The sequence below is a fragment of the Carcharodon carcharias genome, chromosome 8 (genome assembly GCF_017639515.1).
Source record: "Carcharodon carcharias isolate sCarCar2 chromosome 8, sCarCar2.pri, whole genome shotgun sequence".
NCBI lineage: Eukaryota > Metazoa > Chordata > Chondrichthyes > Lamniformes > Lamnidae > Carcharodon > Carcharodon carcharias.
The window spans coordinates 11,866,037-11,887,779 of NC_054474.1; the positions used below are offsets into that span (position 1 = coordinate 11,866,037).

At 41.1% G+C, this 21,743-nt stretch overlaps 1 protein-coding gene across 2 annotated transcripts in view; it reads right to left on the minus strand.

The window, feature by feature from the left end:
* Positions 1 to 208: 208 nt before the first annotated feature.
* The window catches only part of hars (histidyl-tRNA synthetase), a 31,754-nt gene continuing 10,219 nt past the window's right edge, over positions 209 to 21,743 (minus strand). For both annotated transcript variants that reach the window (XM_041194205.1, XM_041194204.1), the window contains 12 exons: positions 21,460 to 21,549; positions 20,892 to 21,011; positions 19,529 to 19,624; positions 18,075 to 18,200; positions 16,386 to 16,493; positions 11,760 to 11,858; positions 9,026 to 9,119; positions 8,121 to 8,248; positions 5,743 to 6,003; positions 3,995 to 4,111; positions 2,414 to 2,560; positions 209 to 597 (listed from right to left, as the gene is read on the minus strand). In XM_041194205.1, coding sequence (XP_041050139.1) covers positions 538 to 597; positions 2,414 to 2,560; positions 3,995 to 4,111; positions 5,743 to 6,003; positions 8,121 to 8,248; positions 9,026 to 9,119; positions 11,760 to 11,858; positions 16,386 to 16,493; positions 18,075 to 18,200; positions 19,529 to 19,624; positions 20,892 to 21,011; positions 21,460 to 21,549 — 1,446 coding nt within the window. In that variant the 3' untranslated portion in view covers positions 209 to 537. The remainder of the gene's footprint in view (positions 598 to 2,413; positions 2,561 to 3,994; positions 4,112 to 5,742; positions 6,004 to 8,120; positions 8,249 to 9,025; positions 9,120 to 11,759; positions 11,859 to 16,385; positions 16,494 to 18,074; positions 18,201 to 19,528; positions 19,625 to 20,891; positions 21,012 to 21,459; positions 21,550 to 21,743) is intronic.

Consider the following 21,743-nt stretch of genomic DNA (forward strand, 5'->3'; position numbering starts at 1 on the left):
GACCGAAATGGTTATAACTAGATAAGCAAGTGTAGGAATGGTAATAGGAAATCACGTTTTATTCCCGTTTGTTCTGATGGAACAGTGATCAAAAAGTGATTAGAAAGACTTTCAGAACAGCCAGGGTTTATTTGCAGTGTGAGTTTCTACATGTTCTTAACTGGTTAAGAGGGTGATCAAAAACTTTGAGTCAATAAACAGACAGCAATTTTGCCAGCATGCCTTTTTATTGATTTGGCTGGGCCAGCAAATTCTAGCACCCTGCCTTTGTAAAAGACAGGTGTTCTCCTCAAACATAATCAAGACGGTACATACATTCATTCATCCCAATTTTAAAGTCCAATTAGGGTAAGAAGTGTCCTTTCAGCCGCATATTGTGAGCAGATCAGGGAGTTTCTCATTCACAGTGCTCATTAACAAGCAGTAGTCAAGATTAATGATGGAGCATGGTATCCCGTAGTAGTGTCCAATGTGTAAAAGTGATTCTAAGACGTGCCTTAAAGAAAAGCAGACAATGTACACATGTTCCTGAAGGCATTAGGATCGACACGTTCTCTTCTCAATTTCTTCTATGAGATTTGCTCTTGCAACATCAACCTGCAAAAGATAACACAAAAAAAAAATTCAGTTTTCTTCAAAGCACAAAGGATAAATTTACAAAGGATTTTTGAAACATCATAAATTTATTCACCAAACCTTTAACGCACGGTAAAACCTGTAAATTACGGATAACTGGGCTCCTGACAGCAGCAAGTTTCCTATAAGCTGCACAGCTATTTAGAACTTTACCATGCAGGGAACAAACACGCTGTACAAAAGGAGCAGTCCCTTTAAGATATGCATGTGTACAGCCATGTGGCAATCTTCTGGAAACTGCCTGGTGCAGACGTCCACTCGCAGCCAGAAATGAATGAAAACCTTGGGCACCAGGTGACCTTATTTTCGAAATGGTCATGGTACTTACCGTATTGTATTCACTAAAACATTTTCAGTCGAATGATGAGTTTAATTACGCAGCATCCACAATGATAGAGAAACCACTCTATCCCCGGGATGGAGCCATGCAAAGATAGAACAGTTTCTCTGCCACTGTGTAAAGAGCTCCCCATTCCACCATCTTATTGAATCATGAAGCAGGCTCAAGAGACTACAAAGCCTGGCAGCAGGACAGATAGTGGTGTAGTGGTAATGTTGCTAGGCTAGTAATCAGACAGGGTTAAACAAGCTAATGTTCTGGAAACATGTTCAAATCTCACCATGGCAGCTGGTGGGATTTGAATTCAATCGATAAATCTGGAAGCGAAAGCTAGTCTCAGTGATGGTGATCATTAAACTATCTTCAAATGTCGTAAAAACCCATCTGGTTCATTAATGCCCTTTAGGGCTGTCCTTAACTGGTCTGGCCTACACTCCAGATCCACAGCAATGTGGCTGACATGTCTCATGAGAAGAATAAAGGAAACAAAAAGCCGACTCCTGCTCCTATATTTTTTTATTCATTTACTGAATGTTGGCGTCGCTGGCTAGGCCAACATCAACTGCCCATCCAAATTTCCCTTTAGAAGATAGTGGTGAGCTGCCTTCTTGAACCGCTGCAGTCCACATGGTGTAGGTACATCCACAGTGCTGTTTGGAAGGGCGTTCCAGGATTTTGACCCCACGACAGTGAAGGAACGGCGATATATTTCCATGTCAGGACGGTGCGTGGTGGTGTTCTCTTCTATCTGCTGCCCTTGTTCTTCTAGATGGTAGTGGTCGTGGGTTTGGAAGGTGCTGCTTAAGGGGCCTTGGTGAGTTTCTGCAGTGCAATTTGAAGATGGTACACACTGCCGCCACTGTTCATCAGCGACGGATGGATTGAATGTTAATGGAAGGGGTGCCAATCCTGGAACTTCCTTCTTAACAGCACCGTGGATGTATCTACACTACATGGACTGCAGCAGTTCAAGAAGGCAGCTCACTACCACCTTCTCAAGGGCAACTAAGGATAGGCAATAAATGTTGGCCTAGCCAGCAAAGCCCAAATCCTCTGAATGAATGTAAAAAAAAATCAAGCGGGCTACTTTGTCCTGGATAGTGTCAAGCTTCTTATGTTATGGTCCGTAAAACCCACTGTGCTTCACGCTGATCTGTGTGTCCTGTGTTTTAAGTTGAAAAAGGATCCATTGAAGTGCATTGTGCATTGACAGCTGTGCGCAATGTGTAATTTGTGAAGGTCTGTGGTTGCTGAGTGCCTCTTGTATATTTTATCTTGCAAATTATTTGTGTTTTTTCACAAGGGTCCATTATCTGGGAGTGTTTGTTTATAAAGGTTCAACTCTCTCAAAGGGTTTTAAACACAGCCTTAGGGAAGCAGCTACGAATTTTCTTTTTTCCCCACATAAGCATAACTTGTAATTAATAAATAACTAACCTCCTCTCTCGTAGAAACAACCCGAAGTTTGACAACTCCTTCTTTTAGTTCCTGCTCTCCAATTATAGCCACCAGGGGAATTCCTGTCTCCTCACAGTATTGGAGCTGGTTCAGGAGCTTTGGGTTCTTCTTGTAAGTGATTTCCGCCTGTAGAATTGCACAAGAAAAATTCCACTACTGTAAATACCATGGAATGGGTTAACAACACTTTTAAGAGGCTGCTGCAAGTTGGCATTGTCAACAAGTCTGATGGAGTCATTTCAGTACTGGCTTAGTAGAGGCATGAAATGTTAAGATTCGAATGATATCTGATCACGGCTTAAATTATTTTCCCCACCACGGCTGGCATTTTGTTGACCGATTCCAATTTCTCACCACTTAGAACAGAATCCCATTTCCTGGCAGAATGCAATAAGACCATAAGACATAGGAGCAGAAATTAGGCCATTTGGCCCATCGAGTCTGCTCTGCCATTCAATCATGGCTGCTAAGTTTCTCAGCCCCATTCTCCCGCCTTCTCCCCATAACCTTTGATCCCCTTACCAATCAAGAACCTATCTATCTCAGTCTTAAATACATTCAATGACCTGGCCTCCACAGCCTTCTGTGGCAATGAATTCCATAGATTCACCAATAATCACATATGTAATAAGCTTGCGTTGACCTGCATGAGAAAAACTGGTGCTATTAAATGTTTATTTACCTCCTCACTACCTCTCCCCACGCCAAAGATTCTGATCCTCACTGACAAACAGTTCCACAGGCCCTCAGAACATTCTTCAAGCGGCATTCATGTTCTACACAGAGAATGTTAGCAAGCTATTCAAAATGGTGGAGGTGAGGGGAGGGGAGGGAAAGGAATGCTCCTCACAGCTAGACACAATCCTATTTTCAACCAATATTAATTTGTATGTTCACAACACCATCACAACCACAGTTTTCGGGGGTTCAGAGAGGGAATCCAGATTGCGATTTTTCACCCTTCAAATACAGGTCAGCACTGTATTATCAAGGGAATGATTATCAAATCGTTTTAAATAAATGCACAGTGCTTCTTCAACAAAAATCTTTATGTCCACCCTCACTCAAACTAAGTCTAAAATTATAGAATCTCATGGCCATTCGGTCCATCGTGCCTGTGCTGGCTCTTTGAAAAAGTTATCCAATCTAGTTCCAGGCTCCAGCTTTTTCTCCATAACCCTGCAAATTGGTTCTCTTCAAATACACATTCAATTTTCTTCTGAAAGTTCCTATGGAATCTGATTCCAACACCCTTTCAGATAATGCCTTCCAGATCACAACCCTCTTGCAAAATATTTCTCCATCATTTCCCCTTCAGTTCTTTTGCCAGTTATTTTAAATCAATGACCATTTTGGTTACTGACCCATGTGCCAAAGGGAAGTTTCCCTGGTTTGCTATATCAAAACCCCTGATAAGTTTGAACACCTCTATTCGGTCTTCCCTTAACCTTCTCTGCTCTGAAGAGAACAATCTCAGATTTTCCAATCTCTCCACTTAACTGAAGTTCCTCACTCCCTTACTTGCTATGTATACTGTAGACATTACAGCATGACACAAACCTTAATTCCAAATTTCCAGAGCTCTGCCACCAACTTCATCCTCTCTTCCAGAAGCTTCTTCTGCGCTGTGGCAACAAGAACCTGCGTCTCTGTCGTACGAATTTTCTGATCTGAGGCCTGGCAAAACCGAAAAAAATCAGCAAAAAAAAAGATTCTCGGGATATACCCTGAACATACTGGCCATAGTACAGCAGGAGAACAAGCACTGCTGTTTCAGAAAGAAAGACTGATAGGGAACTTACTCGCTGAGTCAAGCCAGAAAGACCCACATAGATACAACAGCGGGATTTACAGATTCTGTTACAGGAGGCGATTCAGCCCTTTGTGTCTGCATCATGAGCTTTGCAATTAGTCCCCTCGCCTGCGTTCTTTCCCCATATCCATGTTCTGCACGTTCTTTTCATTTACACATTAAGAATGTAATGTTAGTGCTGTTAGTAGCATGCACACTCGTCAGTGCACAAGTGAAATTCAGGCACGCATTGCCCACACTTGCATAACATTTACCCAGCTCCCGATGTGCACTGCCATAGCTTGAGGCTACCTTGAGCAACACCCAAGTTGAAAAACTGCCCCATTACCACTCAATGTTCCACTGGAGCTCACTGAATGCAGCCAAATTCATGTAAATGGATAGCTGCCCACTGAAAATCCAAGGTCCAGGACTATGTGCTGAGGGACACACTAAAGCTTGGGGCAGTAAAAATGCAATGAGGACAGGCCACTGTCTATGACTTTTCAACCATAGTACACTGAAGGGCTGGAAACTGGGTAAACCCCCTCGGGCTGTATGTTTGACATGTAATGAATCGTGTAAATATTAACTGTAGTTGTAAATGTAGTGAGTAACACAGAGTAATGGGAGAAACTGATTTGGTTTGTGCTTTTTAAAATGTGAACTTTGAAAGGTCATGTAATGAACTTTTATAACATTTTATAAATAAAATATATTTATGGAAAAAAATCTTTAAGGTAAAGCAGTTGAAAGCTTCGTCAGGATGAGGGCATTGCTGGCTTATCATCCATGCTCAGTTTCCCGGATTTGAGATAACCAAGTGACTTTCTAAGCCACTTTTGAGTTAACCACATTGTTGTGGGACTGCAGTCACATAGACCAGACTGGATAGGAATGACAGGTTTCCTTCCTAAGCAGTCAATGTTCTAGTTATTTATTAATAACAATCCAATAGCCCAGATTTTAAAAAAAACCTGCATTCAAATTCTGAAACTGCCACGATAGGATTTCATCTGATGTTTTCTAGATTATTGCAGGAGTCTCGATTACTAGTACACCAACATAACCACTGTAACATGGATGGGGTTGAAAAGCTAACTAAAACAGAAGGAAAAATGACAAACACTGGTGAACCTAATGTCTGCTCTACCATGAGAAATACCATGAGAAATACCATGAGCTAGGCATCAAATGGATCAGACATCAGAATGTCAAACCTAGCATCAATCTGGTGAAATATTTATCTTCCAACTTGTTAATGCTCCAAAACATTGGCTCATACACGACCCAAACTTCATCTGAAGCTGCAATTCAATCTAATGAATGAAATTTCTTTTGACAATGGGCACAATGGACTAAAGGAACTAGAGGGAAAACACATGATGCAACCAATAGCCTTGATTGAAAAGAAGTGTTACAACAGGTGTGAAGAGCCAAAGCAACATTCAATGTTTCTTTTCTTAAATATCTTTTCTCTTTAGCTCTAAGTAACACAAGGAATCAGTTGTGGTACCTCTATTCTCTGCTCCATAATGGAGAATATCCTTTCAATCCCAATGCTGACTCCCACGCACGGCACTTTCCGACCTTTGGGATCAAACATTCCAACGAGGCCATCATACCGCCCTCCAGCAGCCACGCTGCCAACACTAACTGGTTCAGAGTGTTCGTTCTGCTGTGCCTGGGTGTCAGCCTGACTCTGGGCCAGCACAGCCTCATAGATGACACCAGTGTAGTAGTCTAAACCTCGAGCTAAACTCAGGTCAAAGAGAACCTGAAAAATAAAATCAATTATTCTCAACACAAAATGAGTCAATGTGACAAGTGCATGCAAACAATAGCCACTGAAATATTTCTTTTAAACGAGAGCTCTGAGAAATGTTTGAACCTTTCCCTACCAGATCCTAATATTTTTTCTAGAAGTGTGCTAAAGAATTACTTGTGTGTGTTTTCAAAGATCACTAATGGCATTTGTTACGAAACGCAAATACGTACCCTCTGATGAGCCTCAGTCTTCTGCACATGCGCCAGCCAGGGACTGGCCGCACATGTACAGTCGGTATCTTTTTATGTCCTTTAGGCAGGGAACCAGCCCTGTGCGCACATGCAGATGAAATGAAGCAAAACAGCACAAAAGAAGCAATAGGAGTATCAAAAAAGTGTAAGGAAGAAGGTGCTACAGGAAGCAAGTGAAATGTTTACAGGAAGTGTGAGCTATTATCAAGACTTATAAGTGACCTGGAACCAGAGCACCATTAGGAGGTAGGTGTCCCAGGGAGCAGAACACAGGGAGGGGGGCAGGGAGAAGGTCCCAAATCAAAGAGTGGAACAGAAAGAGGTCCCAGACGACAGTCTCTGACAAAGGACAAGTTCTTCAAACGTGGAGATTGAAAATCCTCATGAGAAAGACAGAGTTTCAGTGAGGCTGGTTGGCTCACAGTGTGATGAACTTCTGGGTGGGTTGTTGAGGAATCTGAGGAATCTGTCTAGGTCGTGTGGGTCACTTACTTTGGAGTGTGGTGCATCTGACTACGGTTCACCTGTCAACTCTTATACCGTATACTCACCTTGAATATTACAGTATAGGACAGATACTGCAAATTGTTTTATCTTTCCAAATGTGCATGTGTCTGTAAAGATATAGCTGGGGTGAAAGAATAGTGAATATTTGAATCATTTTCTTGTATTTGTATTGAGATCGTTCCAACCTTTTTATATGATTATATGGTAATATAGTTCATTTTTCTTGTTCAATAAATGTTTTATTCTGTGTTAAAAGTTCATCAACAGACTCCTGTGAACTTGTTCAGTAACCTTCCACCACAGTTTCAAAAAAGAAGTTAGGATCTATCAAGCCAGGTTTCACTCTGGGATCTGACTTGTCCAGTACTAACATCAGCTGGGATCGTAACACATTGTTCACTGTGAATTACTGCTTTAGAAGCAATAGCAGTATCAAAAAAGTATGAGGAAGAAGGTGCTACAGGAAGCGAGTGGGATGTTTACAGGAAGTGTGCGCTATTATCAAGACTTACAAGTTAACAAAGATTACTGAGCAACCATCACTCCATTCCTACCCTCACTTTAAAATGGCTACGGAAAATGAAAGGTGACAGTTGGCTTTGATGTAAATTCTATAAACACACAAACCGGACCTTCCTTTAATGCTTTTTATTTCACTTGCTGTAAACTAGAATTTGAGAGCTGAATTGTGAATTCATGAGAATAAAAAAAATTAGTGGCATCGCGCCCACTCCTTCCAGCGAACAATATACAGTTTGCACCATGAGTAGTAGGGCTGCCAACTCTCCAGTGTTGTCCTGGAGTCTCTAGGAATTGAAGATCAATCTCCAGGACACTGCTATGTGCAGCCCTGGAGAAAAATCATTGGAGCATTAAAAAAAATTTCTTTTTTGTCATTTTCTTTCAATATTTCTCTTTACAAGATATGAAGATATTGAAAATGGGAAAAAAGGCTGTTTGGCTGACAGTCATACATCATCCAAATGGGGAATGAGTCATTATGCTTTCCGATTGGCGTAGGAATGTAATGCATCACAAGGATGGATCTGTTGACCAATAATAGCTGAAGCGTAGGGGCAAGTCATGTGATGAAGCCTCCAGGAATACATTTAATCACAGTTGAGGTGCACATGAGGTACACTCTCGAGTTCACACAAATTATATATATCCTTTAGGGTAAAGAAAATTATTACATTTCACCCAACTATCAACAGACTTGATTAAAAATTTCTATATTAGGAATGTCCTAACGGGTTACATTCCACAAATGATTTTACCACAATCGTAGTAAAACTGGGACCAGAAGTGTTGACCAGAGCATGCGAATACATTAGAAAACTCTGTAAATCATGTAACTAAGCTGCTTACCCTATCTTCAACACCAAAGAGTGTCAGATACACAAAGAGCTGCTTCATGTCATTCAGGCCTTCCATAGCCACCTTGTTCTGGGACAGTTTGGCATCCTGTACCAGCTTGTCAATCAACTCTGTCCTACCTGCAAAAGATACTGAATTATTCTCTATACTTCATGAAGGAGTAAGTAGCAACATGGATACATGAAAAATAACCACTTTTAATCAATGGTTTACATCATTTAATCAAAATTACTTAACTGACTGAAAAAGTGACATACAGTTGTATTTTAAATCTTTGCAGTTAGGCTGCATTCACACTGTGATCTAAGTTTTCTGTACCACTTTGAATGAGGCACATCTCCTGCCTGCATTGAAAATGACCCCCACCGAATCGCAGCCATATTTCTTACCCTGGCAGCAAATTGGAGTACATGACAGCAAGCATGCAAGCCAGCAGCACACAGACACTTTTTCTTCATTCAACCGAGTTTGTGCTTAGGACATACATATCCCCTCTCCTCCCTGAGCTCTTCCAACATTAGGGCCAACATTCCATCCTCATTCCATGCAACACCACCAAACAAACAGTCTGGTCAGTTATCTCCTCTTATCATTTGTAACACCTTGCAGTGTGTAAAATGGCCACTGCATGTGCCTAAACAATAGTGCCAACTCTCCAAAAAGGAATTAATTGGCTGAAGCATTCTGATATCCTGAGAACATGAACAATCCTTTAAATGTAAGTTTGTTCCATATTCTTTGAGTCTTTTTTATACCTTTATATCTTCTTTACAAAAAGATTTTTAAAAAGAACCATTGTGCAATCAGCATCTAAAAGACTTAGCATGAATCAACTAAAGTTGAGACAGCTTTGATGACACAAATCAGAAGCACATTTTTTTTTAAAGAAAGCATACCGTTAAGCTGAACATATTCTCCAATCTTGTCAGCAGTCTCGGGTGCAAGCCCCTTTTCTGCAACCATCTCATTCTTCACATCTTCCCATGGCATCTACAAGTACATGAGTCATGAAATGAATGAATCCACATAAACCTGATATTGATCAGCACAGGAGTGTATCTGCAGGATTGTTAAAGAAATGGACCAATGTGATAAGGGAATATAAAAATAATATAAAATATATATACGTAACAAAACCATTATTTTGTGTACTGAATTATTGTCTAGTGCTAATTAAAAAGATGAATAAGCATTTAAAAAAATCAATGGGAGCGATCAGAAAACACTGGCTCAACACTTAACTCAGCTAAGGTAGACAGGGAGTGTAGCATCACCATTAATTTCATGAAAAAATTAAAAGTTCTCTCATCTGATTAGTAGGGCAATGGTCAAGTTTATAGAAATCATGCCAGGAATGAACACAATTCACAAACTCGAATAGTAACTCAGTTAAAAGCACCCTGTGGTATTGTACTGAGCTGGTTGTGTAGGTCAGGAGGATCTGATCTGTACTCTGTGCTGACTTTAGCTAGGATTGTGCTGGGGCCATGAGAGTTAGCAATATTGGGGTCACAATGGAAGACGGGAACAAAATTAACCGCCTTCTCTACTCTGAATCCTATCCGATAACCATTGAGGACTCAGTTATTTATGACACACGAAGAAGCCATTTAATCCATCAAGCCAATGCTATTCATACAAAGGACATTAGGTGGAGACAGGATCATTTCCGACAGTGAATGGCCTAGAGCTTGTTGCCAAAACAATGGCCACTTGGGTGAGGTGTTGGTACCCAAGGGGTGATACCCCAGCGTAAGTCACCACTTTTGGAAAGGGGATATAAAGAATTGAAAGAAAATACAAAACTACCATGATCAGTACCAAAGTTTAAATCTGAATCACTTAATCATGTTTTCAAAGAATGGACTTAATTTACAAGCACAGAGTATGTGAGATGCAAAATTAGCATGCTGCTTGAAAGGTACTCCACTTCAAATGCACACAAACTTTTCCTACAATACAAACAGTTCAGAAGGTCAGTTCAATTTGGGCAGGTTAATTTGCATAGAAATGCTCTTGTGAGTTAACAGGTAAACAGAAATAAGGAAAGATAAGGAGCCGTCTGCATCTTGCCGAACACTTATCTGACAATTAAGATCAAGAGAATAATGACCTAGGGTACTTAAAGTGCTTGGGGTGCCTTTCACCCAGATCAGGTGATGCTAAAATGTTTGAAGTAAATAACAAATAAATCCTAGAGGGAAAATGTTGACCTCGTTCAATGCAATTTAAAAACATTTCCCCAAAACTTGGGAAAAATTCTAACTGGGATGGCCAGCTGTTCCATTATCTTCATTCTTGCTGCTGAAGCATGTGTATAAATGAACAGTTACAGTTTAGGAGGCTGTTTCTAATTATCTTCATCACTAAGCAGTATTTTGAAATAACACCTCAAGAAACTGCAACTGAACAAGCACTCTCTCTCCCTTTGAGGTCTGGGAGAAAAATATCACCAAGATTTTTACAAAAATCAGCCAATATTCACTCTAAATTTCTTCACTCATTTCAAACGCACAGTACTTTTACTTATTTTTACACGGCCACACAATTGCAATATCTCAAAGTGGACAACAGGAGCGGCTGCTTGGTCACACCCGTGCAGATCTTAGAGGGAAGGAATACTGTGGGTAGCTATACTAAGAATTACCAGTTTCTAAAAGGTCAGCCTGTGCCCTAAGCAGACAGAAAAGACTTTTGCAAACTGTAGTTACTGGAAATCTGAAATAAAAACAGAAAATGTTGGAAACACTCAGGTCAGGTAGCACCTGTGGAGAGAGAAACCGTGTTAACGGGTGAGATTTTAACTCATTCAAGCCGACCTACTTGCACAGAGTTTAAATCGGCCCCAACGTCTCAGGTTGAGAAAAAATCCCTAAGTAGTTGCCAAAGAATGTTCAGCCAATCACTATTTGCCACAATACTTGCTCTACAAATTGACCTGTTGTCAGAATAATGAGGTGCTATTGGTGTGTTATGTTTCAACTAATTATAACAAGCATAATGCAAGTATTTTGCACTATGCATTATACACTGTTAAGCTGACAATTGTCCTGTTGTGAGAAGTATTAGGCTTTCTTTCTTCTTTTAAATTACAATGGTTCCTTGCTGAGGTGTGGATCCATGGAACAAGCACCAATTCATCCAAGCGTTTTCAATGGTGTGTGCTGGCAGACTATTGAACTGGGAGCAGGGCAACTGAGCCAGATACTCTCCTCACCTAAGTCCACACCCATACACACAACTCTCAGACATCTTCCAGCAGCTCACTGGGTTATCCGCAGCAGGAATTGGAACCCTGGCTAGTTTTTACTTGCCTAACCCAGGGGACGTTGAGGACAATTGCAGCCACCCCGAATGAGCTTGTACAAAAACACAGCTGACAAAAGGTCACTGACTTGGAACATTAATTCTATGTTTTTCTCACCGTAGGTGCTGCCTGACCTGCTGAATATGCCCAGTATTTTCTGTTTTGAAGTTATATTGATTTTATCAACTTGAAACTCCTGAAAACAAAAGTTCATAAACCAGTGGTTTTCGACAAGGACTTGGAACAGGCTGTGGAAAATAATGGGCTAGGTTTATGCCTATTCCCTACAAAAAGGTAACAAGTCTGGTCCATGAATCCATTACCTTGTCCATTTTATCCACCGCGGAACAGATTGTCCGGAATTTGTCAGCTGGCACTCCGCACACTTCAAACAACCCATCAAGGAGACGTCTGTCATTAACCTGAATTCAGATAAATGAAAATAATTACAAAGTCTTGGCATCAGAATAGATTTTTTGTAAGATACATTTCCAATCTTTTGAACAAGTCATTGTAATTGGTGTAAAATTGGACCATCACAGTTCTAATTTACTGAGAAACCAATGCGAAGGGAAGGCACATGGAGCAAAGTAAAACCAAGTTTGAAAATAACCCCATTATTTACTGAATTACATTCCTGAGGGTAAGTGGCACAAATTTGGACTACAAATCTCCTGAGGAATCAGGGCTCACTTCACCAGCCCCTCTGGAGTCAGCAGCATGGTAACAGATGTAAATCCTGCCCAGTGAAGCACAAGTCCCATGTCTATTCTGGTCACAGATGTACAGGCAGTAACACATTTGCTTGATTAATGATCTACACAGACCCTAGCCAAGCATCAGGGAGGTTTTGCAGTGAGAATAGAAAGGCACAAAAGCCTCAAACAACTGTTCAAATGTCTGCATGCACACCTATTTGTCTGTTCCATGGAGTCTGATCTGAAATATAAAAAGGAGGCCCTGCAGCACCAGGAATCCAGTGCAATACTGAACCGCTTCTTGTGTAACATATATGCAGATGAACAGAGGGCCATCAAATTGTAGGATGGGGTGAGCCATAAATTTGTAACCTGTCCCTTGCACCATTTGCAGACAAGAAACAAGTGAGTGTGGAAGACCTGCCCTCTCCTCGATTGGAAATACTTCCAGTCCTTAGACTCCCTTCACAACACAAATAAAATTGGAACATGCGGTGAGGCAGTCAAGTCATAACCCTACACTCTGTAGGAGAGAACAACTGATTTGTTACATCATTCCCCATTTCATTTAATCCTAGATACATTGTGCATTTGATGCTGAAAGGATACTGCATTGTCAAGTGGTTAAATGGTTTAATTTATTCTTGCTGGATAAGGAATTACATTCAAGCTCCTGTTTGTGCTTTTTCATAAACTATTCTCAAGCAAGATGACAAATTGGCGGCTCAACACTAGTTCCTAAAGCCTGTTAATGTTTTTGATCTGGCAGTGTTCCAGAAGTGTGTCAGTGCAGTTTCACATCTACCAGAGTCAACGGACTTAGATCTCCTTCACATACCTGGAGTTATTGCTTACCTGCTCAATGATGCCCAGTTTGGGTTCTGCCAGGTTCAATCAGCTCCCAAGGCCATTACAGCCTTGGTTCAAACATGGACAAAAGAGCTGAACTCCTGAGGTGAGGTGGGAGTGACTGCCCTTGACATCAATGCCTCATGTGGTCAAGTGTGGCATCAAGAAGCCCCAGCAAAACTGCAGTCAATGGGAATCAAGGGGAAAATTCTCCACTGATTGGAGTCATGCCTAGCACAAAGGAAGATGGTTGCAGTTGTTAGAGGTCAGTCAGCTCAGTTCAGGACATCACTGCAGGAGTTCCTCAGGGTAGAGTCCTCAGCCCAACCATCTTCATCAATGATCTTCCTTCCATAATAAGGTCAGAATGGGGATGTTCGCTGATGATTGCACAACATTCAGCACCATTCATGACTCCTCAGATACTGAGATACCATGTCCAAATGCAGCGAGACCTGGACAATATCCAAACTTGGGCTGATAAGTGGCAAGTAACATTCTTGCCACACAAGTGTCAGACAATTACCATCTCCAACAAGAGAAAATCGAACTATCGTCCCTTGATGTTCAATGGCATTGCCATCACTGAATCTCCCACTATTAACTTCCTGAGGGTTACCATTGACTAGAAATTGAATGGACTAGCCATATAAATACTGTGGCTACAAGAGCAGGTCAGAAATTAGGAACCCTGTGAGGAGTAACTGAGTAACTCACTTCCTGACTCCCCAAAACCTGTCCACCATCTACAAGTCACAAGTCAGGAGCGTGATGGAACACTCTCGACTTGCCTGGATGAGTGCAGCTCCCACAACACTGAAGAAGCTTGACACCATCCAGGACAAAGCAGCCTGCTTGACTGGCACCACATCCACAAACATTCACTCCCGCCAACACCCAGTAGCAGCAGTGTGTACCATCTATAAGATGCACTGCAGAAATTCACCAAGGCTCCTTAGGCAGCACCTTCCAAACCCACCACCACTACCAAGGACAAGAGCAGCAGATAAATGGGAACACCACCACCTGGAAGTTCCCCTCCAAGTCACTCACCATCCTGACTTGGAAATATATCACCATTTCTTCACTGTCGCTGGGTCAAAATCCTGGAACTCCCTTCTTAACAACACTGTGGGTGTACCTACACCACATGGACTGCAGCAGTTGAAGAAGGCAGCTCACCACCGCCTTCTCAAGGACAACATGGGATAGGCAATAAATGCTGGTCCAGGCAGCGAAGCCCACATCCCGTGAATTAACAAAAAAAAATTTCATACAGAATTCATACCTGCAGCCACTTAAGCAACATTCCTTTTCAGTCATTAATCATAGGTAAGCAGGACAAAAGTTTCAAAAAACCACTCAGCATTGCTCTTTAAAGCCATAATCCTTCTCAGCACCTGCTATCAAGCAAACTCAATTTTAAATTATCCTTTACACATGGCCTGAAAATCACAGAATATCTCATCTACCTCAGTCTTTCTATCCGCTTACAACATACACTCTTTCAAACCCAACCTTGCTATCAGTTAACAATTGGCTCTTATAATCAATCTCTCCCCCTCATTTCAACCTTGATCTATGGAGCTATGATCTGTGTATTTATCCCTTCTGTAATGCAAGCTTTCAGTTTAATGAGCTACACTCTCTTTTAATCAACACACCATGCCCAACAATCTAAAAGATGAAGCCACTCAGGTTACTGTCCTTTCCCAAAGCACTTTCACAAACTCTACTTGCTAGTGCCCTCTACTGTTTTGTTTCACCCCAAGTCACTTCAATGAACAGAAGCATCAACACATCATTTTGAGGTATAGCTGAAAAAAAAGACATTTTTTGTCAAAGCTTTTTATTTTGCACTCGTCAGGACAATGCAAAAAAAACCAATGTCAGGGGAAACAATTCATTTTTGCTGAATGAAAGGAGAGTTCTGATTGGTTGACAAGTGGACTCTGATTGGTAGAGGTGTTGCCATGAAGAATGTACCAGATGATGGTGACTGACAGTTAACTGCCAAGCATCATTTAAAATTCAAACCAGGCAGCACGACTCTGATTGGTCAAGGCATTGCCCTGGGGAATGAACCAGTGAATGGCTGTCACTTATTTTGTTTAGCTGAAACAGGCGCAATGTGCGTACATGTTCTTTCTGTCTATAAAGAATAGGGTCCTGTGTATTAATATATGTAGCTTCCAATACCCGTAAGTGTGCCACACTGCGAGTTTACAAAACTAAAAACAGTGTGCAAGATTAGATGTGATTCCGCGATTGAGGATTATTTAGCAAATGTCATCCAATGTGCTAAGAATTACGCTGACAACCAATTTAAGATTGTCAGTTGGATTCGCAGTATGCGCTTTTACATAACAGCCATTCGCTGATTCATTCCCCAGGGCAATTTCTTTACCAGAGTTCACCTGCCAATCATCAACTGGTGCATTCTCCATGGCAACGCCTCTACCAATCACGTCCACTTGTCAACCAGTTAGCACTCTCTTACTCTCTTCTCATACAATATAAATGAGTTTTCTCTGACATTGGTATTTTCTTGCGAATTGTCCTGACGAGTGCAAGACAAAAAGCTTCAACAAGAAGTATCACTTTTTTCAGCAATACTCAAGTTCTGTACTACCAAACGACTTCATCACCTTTGAGTTCATTTTGAGCTCTAAGTTGAGTTATCAACTTTATTTGGAATGATATTAATATGAAAAGCACATACAGGACAACACACCTACACAATGAGTGCATCGAACTGCCTTGACCTTCAAACCACACACTGCTCCTTCAGCAGTGAATATAGATAGTCTTTTTTACAGCATGGTTCTCTCTGCCTCACTTTGGCACATGCTTTCAATATTATTCTTCCATCTCTCAATTTTCTTTCTCTAGGTTCAAACTTATTTTGTGCTCAGTACTCTCTGACAGGGGTTTAACAGTTGTATTTTGTCTTTGATTTGCCTGGAGCTCACAGGGCAATTTAATGCACACTGAAAATGTATATTTGTTTTCAACTACGTTAATTACTTATGAATCTGCAAGACAATCTCAGTCACAAATTGAATTAATTTACAGAAAGGGGTTGTTTGGGTCCCTGACCCAGTGTCTACCTGGCTTAACTAGTGTCTAAAACATGCCTGAAGGTCAAGGAGGAAAATATTTATGACAAGCATCCTAAATCTGTTTGTTCCTCAGCTTTACGTGCATATAAAACACATTCAGCTCATCTCACTTCTATCTGCTTTTACATAGTGACATGACCAAGGAATTCATCACATCCATGCCTAGGTTTCTGAATGAGAAAGGATTCAGACTAATAAAGTGGCATCCAGCTGTGATATCCCAAACATTTTACTGATCTTCATCCCTTCATCTTTAATCTTACTGAAATTGCAATTATACCTTAATTAGAAACTCTCCCAACTGCAGCTCGCTCAAGATCTCATGGACAATTTTCAGGCATTCAGCATCAGGAATCATTGGATCATACTGGCCAGCAATATCAAAATCCTGAGAAAGGAAATAATTTTAAATATAGAATTCAAATTGGGACCAGGAGCTTAAATACATTTTGTATTGCAACACTGAATACAAACTAAGGAGAAAATACAACTCGGTTTTACAATTTAAAGCATATAAATGGAGCATCTTCACTCCTGTGCTACGGAAAACAAAACTGAACCAAATGCATGAGCTGAGTGGGAAACCACATTTTAGGATTAACAATCTACTTTTATATGGAATACCCAAAGTGGACTCTAAACTCAACAGCCTAAAGAAAAAAATCTGGACAAACAATATATTTCAGATTGAACAGGTCAGAGGCTAAGAGTCCTGTGGCGAATAACAGACTTCCTGACACCCCAAAGCCTGTCCATCATCTACAAGGCACAAGTCAGGAGTGTGATGGAATATTCTCCACTTGCCCGGATGAGTGCAGCTCCAACAACACAAAGTCATCGATCCGGGCCAAAGCAGCCCACTTGATTGGCACCCCATCCACAAACATTCACTCCTTCCACCATGGACGCACAGTGGCAGCAGTGTGTACCATCTACAAGATGCACTGTAGGAACTTATCAAGGATCCTGCAGCAGCACCTTCCAAACGCACTAACTCTACCATCTAGTAGGACAAGGGCAGCAGATACATGGGAACGCCAACACCTGGAAGATCCCCTCCAAGCCACTCACCATCCTGACTTGGAAATATATTGCCATTCCTTCACTGTTGCTGGGTCAAAATCCTGGAACTCGCTCCCTAACAGCACTGTGGATGTACCTACACCACATGGGCTGCAGCGGTTCAAGAAGGCAGCTCACCACCACCTTGTCAAGGGCAATTAGGGATGGGCAATAAATGTTGGCCCAGCCAGCGATGCCCACATTCCATGAATGAATAAAAAAAAACACAAACAAAAGCTTTTTGAATTCTTTGTCAATCTCAGAATCCCTTCCAATAGTGACTCACCCCCAGGCTCCCTGTCAATATGGATAAACTTTTTCAGATCTCCTACCAATGATGATGCATTCTCAGCGACCCTCAGCCCCTAAAAGCTCCAAAAGATAGTATGAATTACGCTGATTAAAATCAGAAAACACTTTTGCATAGACAACAACGAAAACGTACCCGGAAATCATCGAATACAAAGAAACTAGTGAGCTTGTGGATTCCGTGGACTCATATCAGAGAACCCCTCCAGTTTGAAAACCTATATATAGGTCAGTTTACCATAGATAAAGCAGAGCAAGCAGCACTTTTAAATATTACTTCTACATCAGCACAACAAACACACCGGATCCTTATAATAAGCTTTTTGCACAATATGAATGCAGCTTTTTGTACATTTCTTGTTATGGTCATTAATAGTCAGTTATTTCAAAATGACTCCATTTATGCAAGGTAATGGAAGGAAAATTGCGAGAAGCATATCTAGAATTTCCTGATTTCTGTGCACGTAAGGTAACCATCAGAGCTGACAGCTTGTTTATAAAATTTACTTGAAAAAATAACATACAGCGTAGCTGGCAGCGTATAAGCCGACCTCAAGCAGAATGTTTCTCCAAAAGCATCAGCTCAACAAATACTCACACATTGATAGAACTCCCTGTAACGGCCCTTGGTCATGGCTGGATTGTCTCTTCGGTACACTTTAGCAATGTGATATCTCTTAATATTGGTAATTTTATTCATAGCTAAGTAACGGGCAAAAGGAACCTGAGAAAAGGTCAAGGACAAAGACAATAATGATAACAGAATCGGCTGCACAGCTCTACTAGAAATATTATGATAATTTTTATGCTGGAACTAATTACTTTATATCATGCTTCCATTTTAAACTTCTCCCCTTTAAATATCACCCTTCTTTTTGTTTAACGAACCCTGTGACGTGTATGGAGGTATGGTTCCTTGGCTGACAAGCACCGAGGGAGGAAAAAAAGCGTGTCAAATGTCTACAAACGTTCAAGCTTTTCTTGAAACTGGAACTTTTAAAAATCTGATTCAATTGAAACTTGAACAAGCTGTTGTACATCATCAAACCATTGGCTCCCAAATACATTTTAAGAAGTTGCGTTGGTGCTCCGTGTTTAAGTTGGTGGGGAATGGGGGAGGTGGGGTGGGGAGAGGGGGACCACACTTTCCGTTTCAAATACTCAGTATCAAGCACTCCCAAAAACATGTCCCAGCCGCAAACTCAGAACAGCAACCACCACTGCACCACTGCCATAATTTTCCACTTTCCACACAAGAAATCCTGTGCCCACCAAATTAAAGCACCTAATTAGGGGCAGTTTTGTACTGTGGGCCCACACCGATTAGGAACTTGACTGAGATGACTTCCAGCTCAATTCACTTAGCTCAACAGAAAGAGGCTTTCATCCCATCTATCAGAGCTGGATTTGAGCTCACCTCACAGAGATGAAAGGCCAGTGTGATAAACCCACGGCATTATCCAGTCTTCTGAACCTACTGCATTATCCAGTCTGCCTCACTTGCCTCACACAATACAATTATTCAAACATTGCATACTTATTGTTGTGTCAGGAATTGCTCAGTTGGGAGCACTCACCCTCTGAGTCACAAATTTCCAGGTTCAAGACCCACTCCAGGGCTTGAGCACGAAAATCAAGGCTGACACTGCAGTACAGTACTGAAGGAGTGCTGCATGTCGGAGGTGCCATTTTTTGGATGAGACGTTAAACCAAGAGGCCTTATCTGTTTGCTTGGGTGAACATAAAAGATCCTGTGGCACTATTTTGAAGGCTTTGAAGGCGGGGGGGGATGGGGGTGGATGTTCTGTTATCCCTGGTATCCCGGTCAATATCAATATCACGCATACAGATTATTTGATTATTACTGTTTTTGGGAGCTTGCTGTGTGCAAATTGGCTGCCACATTTCCTACATTACAATAGTGACAGTTCTTTAAAAGTAATTCATTAGCTGTCAAGCACTTTGAGACATCCAGTGTGGTTGAAAACACTATATAGAAGCGTTTTTTTTGTTTTCTTTGTTCGGTTTAGCTCACGGGCAGATCAAGGATACTGTGAGGTCATAACGCAATGACAACAGCTCGCCACCCTGGTCCTTTAAGTCATAGATAAGTTTTGAGTCTTCGCCATATTTTCCAGTCAGGGTTTCCTAAAGAAAAGAAATATTCAACAGGAGATAATTCAAAAAAATATATTTTCAGGAATAATTTATAAGGGTCTTGTGAGTGAAATAAGAATCAATGTAACATTTACTCTGCATAAATATTATCTTTTGATTAAAAATCCAGTTGATATCCAGCAATTAAATAGGACTTTCCACACTAGCTATATACCCAATTACCTGTACCTGCTTTCAGGGCCGTTCAGTAGAGAAGTATGAATGGTGACCAATAAAATTCAAACTGTTACAAGTCAAATTCAGGCTCTGTGACAGTAATTCAGTCCTTTAACACTAAAATCAAATGAGGCAACAACATGAACTATCTGAACTCTCCCAGTTATTTAATAAATATCTCTCTGCTTTGAACTGTTTGGCCAACAGGCTTCCATCGGCTGGCAGAAAGAACGAGAGCAGTATTCCCAATTCCCGCTTATAATGGAGTAGTGGTGGAGTATCCCAAGCACACTTTAATTGTAGTGGACAATGTGCTTCTGGTAGCCAACGTAACAGCAACTTTATCCAAGTCCACACTGCCCTACTACTACAGTGAAGACAGGTTAAAGGAATAGTCAGCACATAATGCATTGCAAGAAGTGCTATGCTGCACTCAGACTGAAATAAATCTTAACATTGATGACATCAATTTGCAAGAAATACCCAGCAGCAATGAGAGTCAATGGCCCAGTAGCTATGGTAGAGGCTAACAGCTCAAGACCTTATGGTTATAGACTAACAACTCAGCTCAAACTGTACCATGGCAATGTTGTGAAAGTAAAGTTGGAATTCTGTGGGGGCAGAAAAAGTAACCATGAAAAATGCTAGAGATTGTTGTAAAAGCCCAATGAGTGCAGAGAAGAAAATCTACCAATCCTACTCCTTCTTGCCTACGAGACTACAGTTCCACTCTTTGCGGTGCAACTTAATGCCTGCAACATGGGCAATACATTTTGCCTTGACACCATAGATTTTATATTTCAGAACTTAGACCGAGAAAATGTTCTGTGAAGTAGGGGAAAATGCCAATCAGTACTACTGATCGTAACAACAGGAGTAATTTCAGGTGATGCAGTTGGGACTCAATTCCACAAAAGCCTACTGCATGCTGCAGTTTAGTGTGAATTTTCCCATGACGTGCCAATACTAAAATGCTAAATAACTTTGCTGATAGTACTGTTCTGTCAGAGATCCTCCCTATCCTACTGAAATCAAAATAGGAAAATAGTCAGGTGTTGCATAGCCCCACTGAGTGCCTTACCTTGAGCTCAAATACTGGTGTGTCAATGGTCTCAGCTCCATGGCGTTTAAAGCAGTTAATGATGGTGCTGAAGACTTTCTCACGGATAGCCATTTGTTTTGGGTTATAGTCCCTGGTTCCCTGTAAAATTGAAAGCTTTACATGAGAGATCAGAAAGGAGCACTCCCCTCCCCTTCAGTGCAACACTGCAATAAAGATATTTTTTAAAAATCACACCCACAATAATGGTGGCCAATAAAATTCAAACTGTCACAAATCAAATTCAGGCTCTGTGATAGTAATTTAGTCCTTTAACACTAAAATCAAATGAGGCAACAACATGAACTCTCAATACAATTACAGTGCCCTGCTGCCACCGATACAAATACCATCTGTGTTGAAGGCAAAGATGGCAAATAAACCTGGCGTTTTGTCAGCTGGCGTGTTCCCAGCAGCCTCTGTGCAGACAAACACAGTTACTTTACGATCTATCTGGCTATTGAAAGTGTCCAGCAACATAAATAGTCAGTAGTGGAGCGAAGCACCCATCACTTCCTGAAGCTCTTCTTTACAATTACACTGAACATACCTTGGGTGTTTTGAGGACAAACTGTGGTTTCCCATCATTAGTTCCAAGCTGAGCTTTCAGTTCCAGCAACTTTGCTAATTCTTCTGAAATCTAAATAAAATAATTTTTAAAAAACCATGACTAAAGTCTTCCTTTCGCCCAGTGCACAATTTCATTAAAAAATGCTATCTGCTATTTATCTTGAGTGGACGAAAAGGGTCCTATGGCACTATTTTGAAGAACGGAGGAGCTATCCTCAGTGTCCTGGTCAATGCTGATCCCTCAATCAACAGCACAAAATCCGA